This window comes from Mastomys coucha, unplaced genomic scaffold (assembly GCF_008632895.1).
Source record: "Mastomys coucha isolate ucsf_1 unplaced genomic scaffold, UCSF_Mcou_1 pScaffold16, whole genome shotgun sequence".
Lineage (NCBI taxonomy): Eukaryota > Metazoa > Chordata > Mammalia > Rodentia > Muridae > Mastomys > Mastomys coucha.
The window spans coordinates 24,727,929-24,742,582 of record NW_022196898.1 but is presented as its reverse complement, the minus strand read 5'-3'; the positions used below and the strand labels follow the sequence as shown (position 1 = coordinate 24,742,582).

Below are 14,654 nucleotides of genomic sequence, written 5' to 3'. Positions count from 1 at the left end.
TTTTTTGGAGGGGAAACTGGGAATGGAGAAATTCGCACGTAAATAAAGAAAATATCTAAAATAAAAAAGAAAAACAAAAAAAAACAAAACAAAAAAATAAAATTATTATTCAATGTATTCATATATTTCTTAATGAGGTGATATACATCTCTAATTCCAGCACTTGTGAGTTAGAATCAGGAGGGATCAGGGGTTTCAGATCATCTGCAGGTACATGTCAAGTTTAAGGCAAGCATGGACTACATGAGACTCTGCCTCAAATGAAATAAAATAACAAATATATACTGTGTGTGTTGTATGTACATGTTCAGGTATATGTATAAATATGTATGCAGTTGTGTGTGCATGTATATGCATGTTTATATAGAAGCTGAAGGTTAATGTCATCTGTATTCTATAACTGTTCACCTGATTTATTTTGAGAACCTCTCTACTGAAATGGAAGGCTATCAATTGTCTAGTTTAGTTGGCCAGCTAGTTGCTGGAATCCTCCTGTCTCCAGTTCTCCAGCATTAGGTGTGCAGTCATACCTTTTATGCCTATGCTATTGCATGGGGTGTTAGGCATTCAAATGCAAGTTGCTATTCATGTGCTGTTTTAGCTCTCTATTGTGTGATAAACACTATGATGTTTTGGGTAGGAGGAAGTCTACTTGGTTTACATTTCTACTCTACTTGAAGGAACTCAGGGAGGAATTCAAGCAGGAATACAGAGGCAGGAACTAAAGCAGAGACTGGGGAGAGTGCTACTTATTGTCTTTTTATATGAAACGCAAGACCAACTGCCCAAATGTGACACCACCAACAGTAGGCTCAGCTACTTACCTACAATCAATCTGTTCATCCATCCATCCATCAATCAAAAAATTCCCCTTAGACTTGCCTACAGGTCAGTCTAATAGGTGCATTTTTCAACTGAAGTTTCCTCCTTCTAGATAACTCTAGTCTGTGTCAAGTTGTTAATCTAACCAGCACACACGGCAAGCCCTTTTGTAACTGAGTTATCTCTCCTTTACCTAACATACTTACTTTGAAATGTAGCTTAGTTCTATTTTAGAAGTTAACTTGAACACAAAAGGAGGGGGAAATTTATAATCCCCAAATAATAATTGTGCCTTTGAGCATCATATTTGCAAATGACTTGATGAGAATGAGTTCTTTTGTATGAATAACAGGTTCTAGCCTAAGTACAAGATAGATGGACAATCATTATCTGGGCTTCAGCCAAGACATACACATTTGTTATGAAGCAAAGATTGCTTGCTCATAGAAATCTGCTTTAGCTGGACCATACAGCTTCAGACTACAGTCCAGGTAGAAACAAAAGCAAGGTCTAGTATTTTTTTAAAAACACTTTCTGAGCCCATCTTCAGAGATTCTGATTAATTTCCTGAGACAATGGATTAAAAGTAGGTAGGCTTTAGAAGACCTAAGTTGTCTTTAAAGTCAAATTTAAGACCCATATTTTTATTTATTTCCTTTACATCCCCATTGCAGCCCCACTTCTTACTCTCCTCCCAGTCGCACGCTCACATACATATACTTCTGAGAGAAGGGGAGCCCCCCCATGGGTACCAACCTGCCTGGCACATCAAAACACAGCAGAACTAAGCAGATGCTCTCACACTGATGCCACATAAGGCAGCCCAACTAGGGGAAAGGGATCCAAAGGCAGGCCACAGAGTCTGAGACAACCACACTCCAATGGTCAGGGGACCACATAAAAAACAAGCTACACATCTACTACAAATGTATAAGGACCTAGAAACAGGCCATGCATTTGCTGGTTTAGTCTCTGTGGATCTACATGGGCCCAGGTTAGTTGACTGTAGGTCTTCTTGGGAGGTCTTTGACTCCTTTGGCTCCCTCAACCTTTCTCCCAACTCTTCCACAAGTCTCTTTGAGTTCTGCCTCCTGTTTGGTTGTGGGTCTTTGCATCTATTTCTATCAGCTGCATAAAATATCTATGAAGACAGTTATGATAAGCTCCTCTCTAAAGCATAGCAGAGTATCGTTAATAGTGTCAGTGGTTGGCTCTCTCCCATGGCAGGGGTCTCACGTTTGGCTAGTCATTTGCTGGCCATTCCCTCAATCTCTGTCCCATCTCTATCTCTCCATATCTTGTAGGCAGGACACATTTTTGGTTGAAGGTTTTGTGGTGATATTTGTGACCCCTACCCCCTCCCTGGAAGTCCTTCCTGGCTATAGAAGGTGGGTACTTCAGGATCTATATCCTCAGCTGCCAAGAACCTCATCCAGAGTCACCCTGGTATACTCCTGGAGCCTCTACCCTCCCAGGTCTCAGCTCTGTTCCAGAAATGAACCCACACTGATTTCTGGTGTCTCTTCCAGCTCTTTCCCTCTCCTCCTCCTCTTCTCCCCACCCCAGAGCTCCATCCCTGTTACCTCCTTCCTAACATATCTCCCATCCAGTTTCCCGCCCTCTATCTACCTCCAATGATTACTTTATATCTTGTTCTGAGTGAGATTCAAGCATCTTCCCTGTTACTTAGCTTTTTTGGGGGGTCTGTGGATTGCAGCATGTTTATCAGGAACTTTATGGCTAATATCTACTTAGAGGCATGAACATAGCATTCATGTATTTCTGGGTCTGGATCATCTCTCTCAGGATAATATTTTCCAGTTTATTCCATTTTCCTGAAATTTTCATGTCTTAGTTTTTATTAGCTGAGTAATATTCCATTGTGTAAATGTACCACATTTTCTTTGGTTGAGGGACATCTAGGTTGTTTCTAGTTCCTGACTATTATGAATAAAGCTTCTGTGAATATAGTTGGGTAGATGTCCTCATGGTATTGGAGCATCTATTGTGAATATGGTCAGAGTATCATTAATACTGTCAGTGAGTCTTGAGGTAGAACTATTCCCAAGTTTCTGAGAAGTTACCAAATTGATTTCTAAGGTGACTGTATAAACTTGTACTCCTACCAGCTATGGAGCAGTGTTCTTCTTGCCTCACCACCATACTAGCATGGATGATCTCTTGAGTTTTTGATCTTAGTCATTCTGATGAGTGTAAGATGTAATCTCAAAGTCATTTTGACTTGCATTTCCCTGATGATTAAGGACTTTGAACATTTTTTTTGTTTTGTTTTGTTTTTTTGAGACAGAGTTTCTCTGTATAGCCCTGGTTGTCCTGGATCTCACTCTGTCGACCAGGCTGGCCTTGAATTAAAAAATCTGCCTACCTCTACCTCCCAAGGGCTGAGGTGTGCACTACCACTGCCCTGCTGAACATTTTTTTTAAAGTGCTTGTTGGTCATTAGAGATTTCTTTGCTGAGAATTCTTGGTTTAGTTCTATACCTCAATTAAAAATGGGTTATTTGGTTTGTTGTCTAATTTTTTGAATTCCTTGTAGAGTTTGGATATTAAGGTTGGTGAAAATCTTTTCCCATTAAATAGGATGCAATTTTGTCCTATGTCTTACAGAAGATTTTCACTTTCATGAGGTTCCATTTATTAATTGGTGATCTTAGTGCCTGAGCTATTGGTACTCCATTCAGGAAATTGTCTCCTATACTAATGTGTTTAAGGCAGTTCCCCACTGTCTCTTCTATTAGATTTTATATATCTAGTTTTATATTGAGATCTAGATCCAATTGGGCTTGAGTTTTATGAAGGGTGACAAATATGGATTTGCATTTTTGTTAAAGATGCTCTCCCTTTTCCATTGCATGGTTTTGGCTTCTTTGTCAAGTATTAAATTTCTCTAGATGTGTGGGTTGATTTCCTTGTCTTCAATTTTATTCCATTGATCAACCAGTCTGATTTTATTTTGTGGTTGTTATTACTATTGTTCTATAGTACAGCTTGATATCAGGGATCTTAATACCTCTAGAAGTTCACTTATTTCAGAGGTTTGTTTTAACTATGCTGTTTTTTTTTTGTTTGCTTTTGTCTATCTTTTTTTCCAAATGAAGTTGAGAATTGCTCTTTTAAGATTAAGACCCATGCATATAGAAAATAATAGTGCAGGGGAAATTACAGAATGTAAGGGTGTTCACATGCCATCAGGTAGTTTGGAGGAGGAGAAGAGAGCAGTGTATACATATCGCTGGCTGTTTACCTCTCTTGTTGTCTGATTCCCAGCACAGAGGAAACATGAAAAATTAAAATGGAAGTAGATTTTGTGCAACAATACAAAATATACAATATGTTAGTTTGTGTTATTATTTATTTACTTAAATCCCAATGTTCCACTCCCTTCTCCTCCCAATACTCCCTGACTTAGTTCCATTCTCCATTCCTCTCTCCCCTTCTTTGAGATGTGGAAAGCCCTGTGAGATGTTGGAACATAATTTTGGTACATGCCCAAGAGTGATATAGCTGGGTCTTGAAGGCAGGTCTATTCCAAATGTTCTGAGAAACTGCCAAATTGATTGCCAAAGGGGTTGTACAAGTTTGTACTTTTACCAGCAATGAAAAAAAATGGTCCTTTTGCTCTATGTCCTTGCCAATATGTGATGTCCCTTGAATTGCTTATCTTAACCATTCTGATAGGTGTACGGTAGAATCTCAGAGTTGTTATGATTGTATTTCTACAATGACAAAAAATATTGAACATTTCTTTAAGTGTTTCTCAGCCATTCAAAATTCTTTCTGTTGAGAATTCCTTGTGTAGCTCTGTAGACCATTTTTAAAATTGAATTCTTTGGGTTGTTGATGTCTAACTTCTTGAATTCTTTGTATATTGTTAATACTAGCCCTCTGTCAGCTGTAGGGTTAGATAAGATCATTTTCAATTCTTTGGTTGCCATTTTTATTAGATGTTTTCTTTATTTACATGTCATACAATATCTCCTTTCCCAAGTTCCCCTCCAATAAAATAAAATAAAATAAAATAAAATAAAATAAAATAAAATAAAAATACAAAAACTAAAACAAACCACTGTTCCCTCCCCCTCTCCCTGCTCAATACCCCATCCTCTCCTGCTCCCTGGCCCTGGCATTCCACACTGGGGCATAGAACCTTCACAGGGCCAAGGGCCTCTCCTCCCATTGATGACCTACTTGGCCATCCTCTGATATACATATGCTGCTGGAGCCATTAGCCCACCATGTGTACTCTTTGATTGGTGGTTTAGTCCCTGGGAGCTCTGAGGGTACTAGTTAGTTCATATTGTTGTTCATCCTAAGGGGCTACAAGCCCTTCAGCTCCTTGGGTCTTTTCTTTAGCTCCTTCATTGGGGACCCTGTACTCAGTTCAATGGATGGCTGTGAGCCTCTACTTCTATATTAGTCAAGTACTGTCAGAGCCTCTCAGGAGACAGCTATATCAGCACTTGCTGGCATCCACAATAGTGTCTGGATTTGATGACTGAATATGGGAAGGATTCCCAAGTGGAGCAGTCTCTGGATTGTCTTTCCTTCAGTCTTTGCTCCATAGTTAGTCTCCATGGGTATTTTGTTCCCCCTTTTATGAAGGAATTAAGTATCCACATTTTGGTCTTTCTTCTTCTTGAGTTGCTTGTGGTTTGTGGATTGTACTTTGTGTATTCTGATTTTCTGGGCTAATATCTGCTTATCAGAGAGTGCATACCATGTGTGTTCTTTTGTGATTGGGTTACCTCACTCAGGATGATATTCTCCAGATCCATCCATTTCCCTAAAAATTGAGGGCTAATATTTAATATATACAAAGAACTCAAGAAGTTAGACTCCAGAGAACCAACTAAACCTATTAGAAAATGGGGTACAGAACTAAATAAAGAATATTCAACTGATGGATACCAAATGGCTGAGAAGCACCTAAAGAAATGTTCAACATCCTTAGTCATCAGGGAAATGCAAATCAAAACAATCCTGAGATCATACCTCACACCAATCAGAATGGCTAGGATAAAAAACTCAGGTGACAGCAGATGCTGGTGAGGTTGCAGAGAAAGCGGAACCCTCCTTTATTGCTGGTGGGATTACAAGCTGTTACAACCACTCTGGAAATCAGTTTGGCGGTTCCTCTGGAGATCGGACATAGTACTACCAGAGGACCCAGCTATACCACTCCTGGGCATATACCCAGAAGATGCTCCAACATGTCATAAGGACACATTCTTCACTATGTTCATAGCAGCCTTATTTATAATAGCCAGAAAATGGAAACAACTCAGATGTCCTTCAACAGAGGAATGGATACAGAATATGTGGTTCATCTACACAATGGAGTACGTTGGCTGCCATTTTGTCCTTTGACAATATCATTTGCCTTACAGAATCTTTTCAGTTTTATGAGGACCCAGTTATTAATTATTGGTCTTAATACCTGAGCCATTGTTGTTCTATTCAGGAAGTTGTCTCCAGTACCAGTGAGTTCAAGTTTAATTCCAAATTTTGCTTCTACTAAAGTTAGTATTTCTGGTTTTATGTTGTGGTCATTGATCCACTTGGACTTGAGTTTTGTACCGGGTGATGAATATGGATCTATTTGCATTCTTCTACATGCAGACATCCCGTTAGACCAGCACCATTTATTGAAGATGCTCTTCTTTTCCTATTGCATGGTTTTGATTTCTCTGTCAAAAGTTAAGTGTCTATAGGTGTGTGGATTCATTTCTGGGCCTTTGATTTCATTCCACTGATGAACTTGTCTGCTTCTATTCCAATACTGTGTGTACTTCTGTTTTGTAGTAGTGCAGGTTGAAGTCAGAGATGGTGATAAGTATAGCAGTTTTTGTCTATTTGTTTTTATTTTTATTGTCCTGGGTTTTTTCTTGTTTGTTTTTCCATATGAAGGTGAGAATTGTTCTTTCTTCTTTAAAAGTCTATAAAGAATTTTGTTGGAATTTTGATGGGAATTGCATTGAATCCAGAGATTGATTATCCTACAGATCCATGGTCATGGCAGATCTTTCCATCTTCTGATATCTTCCTCAATTTCTTTCTTCAGAGTCTTGAAGTTCTTGTCTTACAGGTCGTTCACTTTCTTGGATAGAATTACACCAAAGTAGTTTATATTATATATGGCTATTGTGGAAGACATTGACTTTCTAACTTGTTTCTTAACCTATTTATTGTTGGTATAAATAAAGGCTACTAATTTCTTTGAGTAAATTTTGTATCCAACCACTTTGCTGAGTATGTTTATCAGTTGTAGGAGTTCTCTGGTGGAATTTTTGGCTTGCTGCATATTGCCTTTATAGTATCTAGTTATGTGTCTTGTATCCCTCATCTCACAAAGAAAGTGAAAGGGTGTTGAATTTTGTCAAAGGATTTTCGGCATCTAATGAGATGATCATGTGATTCTTTTCTTTCAATTTGTTGAATCTTTTTCTTCCTCTTTTAATGCCTCTACCTGTTTAAATGTATTATTCTGTATTTCTTTAAGGGAATTTATTAATTTACTCTTTAAAGGTTTATATCATCTTTATAACATACTATTTAAGATCATCTTCTTGTGTTTCAGTTTCATTTGAATATTTAGGGCTTGCTGTAACAGAATAGCTCGGCTCTGGTTGTGTTATATTGCCCAGGTTCTTGGTGATTGTGTTCTTATGCTCTCTTTTGGGCACATGGTCTTCCCTGGTGGCTTCTGGAAGACGCTGGTGACAGTAGGTCTTCACAGGAAGACAATATAGGTCAGGGGATCTCAGTTGACTGGCTCTACCTCTGGTAGACCTCACTGACAAGGAATTGGTGGGGCACCTCCCAAGATTTTTGTCAGCTCTTGGGGCCCCTGCACAGGTCTTCACAGGGAGCAGGACACTCTTGGGATTCAGTAAGGGTTTTCAGAACCTAAGCGTGAACCTAGAGCCAGAAAAATGAAGGTTGTGGAAACCACATGCAGTTTACCTCTGCAGCCTGTGGCCCAAGTAGACCAGACTGCGTGGGTTGTATCCTGTAGATTGGAATTCTGCAATATTCTGCATGGATATCACAGGTCTAAAATCTAGATGTTGGCAAGGCTATGTCCCTTCTAAGGACAAAAATCCATTCTCTTCCTTACCAGCCTTTTTCTCTGCTTTCATTTTGCTATTCTTCATCATCATAGCCAGCAACATTAGAAAAAGCTTTCACATTACTATGCTGGGTATTTTTCTTTGCTTTCTCCTTCCATATTTAAAGAACCACATTTATTCTAGCCTCTTCCAAACAATACACCTTAGTATTTCAATTTAAAGTTCTTAAAGATTTTTAATAGTTTATTTTATTTTACTTGTGTGTACAGGTGTTTCCCTGTATGAATGTATGTATGCTATATGTATTCCTGGTGATCTCTGAATGCAGAGGTCAGGATAGGACATAGGAGTCCCCAGAACTAAAGTTATAGGTAGTTGTAAATGGCCAGTAGTGAATTCAATTGGGCCCTCTGGAAGAGCAACTGACCCAACTCTATAGAGATATAATTCTTAAAATATTTTGTTGTTGTTCTTTTGTCCTCTATTAAAAAGTTGAAGATAATATTTTCATATACCATATTCTGAATATGGTACCTATCTCCCAGCTCCTCCCCAACCACCCAAACCAATATCCTTTTTGCTCTCTTTCGTTAAAAAACAGATATCTAAACAATGAAGAAAAAATATTAAAATAAAATAAAAACAAAACAACCTGAATAGGATAAAACAAACAAATGAACAACAACAAAAAGTCCCCCCCCAATAAAAGGACAAGAAACACTTAAGGATATAGAGACTAACACATTGGCAAACACAAAAATCCCATAAAAACACAAAATCAGAAACCAGAATATATAAACAAAAGATTACTTCTTTGGTGAGACAAAACAACAAACAAAATAAAACAAAACAAAAGCAAAACAACAACAAATCATAAAACAACAACAAAAGAAAAATATCCCCCCAAACAATAACAAAACCTTAGACAAGGAATTATGAACCAAAGAAAAAACTAACAAACAAGAAAACAATTCCTCCAATAGTACTATTGAGTTCATTTATTGTTGGCTCGTACTGTGCATCAGGCCTTAAGAGTGTTTTATACCCAACAAGAGCTCATTGGCGAACACTGCTTTTTCGTTTGTGAGTGGATGTCAATTAGAGATAGTTTCTGAGTTAGGGAGGGGGTACTTGTGTGTCCTTCTACTCTTCGCAATTGGAATTCTTCAGGTCCAGACTAGTGCAGGCCCTGTGAATACGTCCACAGTCTGTTTCTTCCTACGTGCACCAGTTCTGATGTGTTCAGAGGCCTTGATTCTTAGGTGTTCTCCATCCCCTTTGGCTCTTACAATCTTTTCACCTCCTACTCTACTCTATTATCAGATCCATGAGAAGAGGGAATTGATGGAGTCATCCCATGTAGGAGTAAATATTCCAAGGTCTCTCAGATCATCACATTTTTAAAACTTTGGTCTCTGTATTTACTATTATTTATTATCCCATCAATTGCAGGAGGAATCTTCTCTGTAGATGGCTGAGGAACTCAGTGATCTATGAGTATAGCAAAGTGTCCTTTTGTTGCTACATTCCTTTAATGGAGCATCAGTATTTTGTTTTTTCCTCTAGGTCTCTGGCCTATCACATCTCAGGATCTTGGCTGCACATACAGTGTTAGGGATAAGTTCTATCTTATGGAGTAGAATGAATGGATAAAGAAAATGCAGTATATTTACAGGATAGAATATTACTTAGGAGTTAAGGAACTGAAGTCATGAAATTTACAGATAAATGCCTGTAACTAGAAAAATAAGAGGGAGGCCTTCTGACACAATGGTAGCACATCTGACTCCAGATCAGAAGGTTGCGTGTTCAAATCACATCAGGGTCATCTGTGTTATTTATGTGCCAGGAGCTGGTGGTACATATTTTTAATTCCAGCACTTGAGAGGCATAGGTAGGCAAATTTATGAGTTCAAGGCCAGCCTGGTCTACAGAGTGAGTTCCATGACATCCCGGACTATATGGAGAAACCCTGTCTCCAAAACAAACAAACAAACAAACAAAAAACAAAACAAAAAAGAAAAAGAAGATTATTCTGAATGAGGTAACCCAGACCTAAAGAAACAGACATGGTATGTATTTGATTGTATATAGATGTGGATGTTATATGTTAAGTCTTCAAAAAGCAAGCTACAATCCATATAACCACAGAGGTTATGTATAGAGAAGGAACTATGAAGCAGTGATTGACTCACCCTAGTAATGGGAAGTAAAATAGTCTGGGTGGATGGGGAGGATGGAACAGGAGGATAAATCAAAGGTAAGAAGAGAAATGTGCAGTAACATGTAAATAAAACTAAGAGCCATTTGAGAAGTTGTAAAGGAAACCCAACATGGCAGAAAGTTCCTAAAACATATATATGAAGGTGATGTAAACAAAGTCACCAAATAATGGGGAAGATGAAGGCTCAGGCAAACATCTATTGTCAGCAAATGAAGCTTCTAGTTTTAATACTGGGTTATTATAACTCTTTGAAATGCTGGCAAAAAGGATGCCATGGGAACTCTCAATCAACATAGGCTATTGCCAAGGCTTTTGGTTACTTTCCAATCTTAAAATTCTTAATTGAGCCATACTTGAAAGATTACTTTTGACTTGTAAAATGGCATATTCATAGGTTCTGGGATTCACACATGAGCATTTTTAGGGAAGCATTGTTTAGTCTACTTCAAGCCTATCTGAAGTCTATACTCTGATCCCAGACACTGGGAGAACACTCAATAATTTCACTACAGAAACTTTAATGTTTGGGGGTTACCTGAAACACAAAACAGTAGTATTATGACAGAAGTCGCCCTGATGTAGAGGTATTGAAGAGGGTCAAGAGAGAAATGGACAGATGCAGCCTGAAACTGTTAATGCTACCATTTTTATTTGACTTTTCCTTGTTACCACTTGTCATCCAGGTTTTGAGGCTCTGGGATATTCAACACCAGCTGTCCATTCAAAGGATAACTTGTCCTTTCCCCAAAAGCCAGGACTTCAGGTGCCTCTTCCACTTTGATGAAACCCACGGACGACTTTTTATCTCCTTCAATAATCAGCTTGCCTTGTTGGCCATAAAAAATGAAGCCAGTAAGAGGGTGAAGAGCCATCTGAAAGCAGTCAGTTGTATTCTTTACAATTCCTTCCTGAAACAGGTAAAGACACTTTCTTTTCTTCTCTGCTACTTTCCTGACAATCCCCCAAGGTCAGTGGTTCCTTTCCTTAACTTAACCACAAACAGAACCAAAGGTAATAGTCTCCTGTTGCAAAGGGAAATCTCCTGATCCCGAGTAAGGATTACACTGATCAATGGGTACAAGAAGGACAAATATTTAGATTGTAGTTAGGGATTATGTTGGTTTAGTAAAGTGATGGATGTAGATTCTTCCATCATGAACCGAACAAGAATAACAAGAATAGACAGGCTAAAATGAATGGGGAAAAACCACAAGGCCCTACACAAAGAACTGTAGGCAACTAGGGAATTCTGAAAATGAGAGAAATAGACTTCCCTAGAGAAGACCATACATTTGGTTAGGTCACAAACTACATATACTAGTTTCACTATACAGACTGAGCAGGTTATATTTAGGAAAATGTATATATATATATATATGTGTGTATGAATGTAACATATATATTCTTGTAAATATATGTAAATATAAGTATATTTAAATATATAGTATCATATATATGCATTCAAATATATGAACATATGAATATACATAAAAATATATGCATGTAATAACATTTTTTTAAAGAAGTCCATGAATTTGAAAAAGCAAGGAGGGGATTTATGGGACAGATTAGAGGAAGGAGACAGAAGGGAAGAACGATGTAATTATATTTTAATCTTAATAATACAATTAGAAAGTACAATGGTGAAACTAGTAAACAGCACATGGGCAGGAGATGCCTCATGCTCTTCTGCAGTATGTGTGTCCAGGTGGTTTTGAAGAGGAATTTCATTTCCTGCCTGTCATAGCAGCAGCACTGATAGAATTATGAGGAATCACACATTTGTGTTAAAGCCAATACAGCCCACAATGTAATTATACCTATCTTCTTTAGCCTCTAGTTCAGGTTTTGAGCCAAAATGCAGGTGAACCTGGTTATAAAATCCCCTTTTATGATCACCGCCCTCTTGTATCCCTGTGGAAAGTTCTGAAATATGCATGAAATGTAATTAGCAGAGACCTAATTTTTTTTTCCCAGCATATTTTACACCAGTGGCTCAAAGTGGCAGCGTGGAATGTATTCGTAAGAAAATGATTCAGTTAAATGGGATTCCACTTGGTATGCAGCATGGGTGGTGTTTGTCTCTCCACCACTTTAATGACATTGCAGCCTTTGCTTATGGGATCGCTACCTGAATCTCAATGAGGCTTGCCTCTTCTGGAGCCTTATGCCACCCAGATCCTGGCCAGGCAAGCTGGTAGAGGGGTCAGCTGTGAGTGTGGTGGAAGAAGCAGGCACCATTGACGTTTAGTAGGCTGCCATCCGTCAGCTTAAACACAGCATAGTGGGAGTGATGCAGAAAGCATACCTCCAGTTTGTGGCCAATTAAATCGATCATCAATAGGAGGAGAGGACCTTGGCCCTGTGAAGGTTCTATGCCCCAGTGTAGGGGAATGCCAGGGCCAGAAAGTGGGAGAGGGCGGGGTGGCAGGCATGGGGAGGGGGGAGGCAACAGGGGTTTGTTTTTGTTTGTTTTTTTGTTTTTTGGAGGGGAAACTGGGAAAGGAGAAATTCGCATGTAAATAAAGAAAATATCTAAAATAAAATAAAAAAAAAAAAAGAAGTTCAAATAAAATACAAAAAAAATAAAAATAAATAAATAAATAATAACTCCAACCTATTCTTGATTTTCAAGGCAGGCTAGGGATGCTTCTGAACTAGCTCAGGAATGAGTATTTCAGATTTTGTGCAAGGGGTAGAAAGCACTTTGTTAGTAATGAGCATTGTGTCATGTCACCATTTCAAACACTCTGTTTTCTGGTTATCCTAGGAGATAAAAGTCCTTAACAAAACAATTCAGTACAAATTCCATCTGCACAGAAACATTCCCCTGCAAATGTTTTACTGAACTTCATGAAAGCAACTGGTTAATTTGGCTCCCTGTGGCCACTGAGAGCTGGCTGCATTTGTTTCCCAGAGAACATTCTGTTAATTGAGACCTGCAATGTGAAAATGCTAGGTTTTTGTGCAGATCTTTAAGATGCTGTGTTCATAAGCTTTAAGATGAGCCATATTTGGTGAGGAATTGCAGGACACAGAAAATTACTGGAATCTTCCACTTTGGAATTGAAAATAATGCCGAAGTTACACAGGCAGGCTACAGGGACAAAGGAACACATGCTTGCAAGAATCTGCAGGCAGCACCCTGGTACAGTCAAGTGCATCTATGTTTGTTTGTTGCTATGTTTAACATCAGCAAGAACTGAAAACATGAATTTATATCCCAAGTACACAGATCTTCAACATCTTTTCTTAGCCACCAAGCTAAAGAAAACCATTTTAAGATTACATTATAGGAGTGCACCCTACAGAAATGCAGAGAAAACGGTTTTTGTACAGTCCTATCAGTCAGGAGCAAGTTACTATTTTAGAGTAGCTGAACAAGCAAATACGTCTATTTTTGGACATGTATCAGGTGTAGGGAATGGAGCAAAGATTAGTAAGTTGTCACCTTCATCTGCCAAGTCTCAGTAGCTCAGGGAGACTGTTCTCTAGTACAGGCTTAAGTCATACTCTCAGACTGACTTAGGTAGACATTTATCACAAAACGGAAAAATAATAATAAAGAAAAGGATGAAAAGTAGTTAAACGGAATATTTCCAAAGTTCCTTGCAAGCTAGCAAGGTAATCTCTAAGAAGATATTTTCCAGCCAGAAGATGAAACAGGAGCACAGGTGGAACTTGGTGTTCACTGTAAATTCTCTGGGACAGATTAAGTTTGGGAGTTCTTGTGGATTGGCTACACCAGCTACAAGGCTTGATAGATATGAATGTTGTTCACTGAAAATCCCATTTGGTCACAAATAAATAAATAAATCACAGACTCAAGGTCAAAAAGAGTTCTCATACTCTGATCTCAATCCTGGGGGACTCAAATCTTGGAGGATTGTATTTTGAGGGAATCTGTCAAGAGTATTTTTCTTGTCAGTTTTTTTCACAGGTTTACAATAGATCTTTCAAGAGGCTTTATGATCCATGAGAACGTAATTGCTCTGGAAGTTAGGAGAGTGTATGTTCTGGTGTTTGTTTTAACAGCTAATACTTTAATTATGCAATGTAGCAAATACATAGGTTTTATTGAGTGTAGATGAAAGCTCTTTTGATTGTACAATGATTTATAAAACTGAAGAAATCTCAAGACCAAAAGTTTTGAGAACCATAGGGATAGGAAGGTGGTGGACAGAGTACTTGATGTCATTTTCCAAAATGTTTTCTTAGAGGATCAAGGAATCCTAACACTGTGCTCTCTGGGGTTGCCTTCATAAGGCTGGCTGCTGATCTCTTCAAAGCAATTCCCTGACTGTAGTTCTATTTACTGGAAAGACTCTGCCTTGAGGAATCTTATTTTCTTACTAACTTCTTAGAAGCCCTTAATCTCTTGTTTTAAACGAGTGTCAGGAGATAGTTGTTTATAAGTCCAGAATGTAGCCATTGGGACCCACTTTCTGTCTCCTTTTGTGCCATCTTTAAGACTTTTGTTTTATTTAGGCTGGCTTGTCCTTCCTTCAGTCTCTGCT

The 14,654-nt window shown here is 38.4% G+C and overlaps 1 protein-coding gene across 2 annotated transcripts in view; it reads left to right on the top strand.

Moving 5' to 3' along the window:
• The window catches only part of Wdr49 (WD repeat domain 49), a 191,284-nt gene that overhangs the window by 60,791 nt on the left and 115,839 nt on the right, over nucleotides 1-14,654 (top strand). For both annotated transcript variants that reach the window (XM_031374103.1, XM_031374104.1), the window contains one exon: nucleotides 10,821-11,054. In XM_031374103.1, coding sequence (XP_031229963.1) covers nucleotides 10,821-11,054 — 234 coding nt within the window. The remainder of the gene's footprint in view (nucleotides 1-10,820; nucleotides 11,055-14,654) is intronic.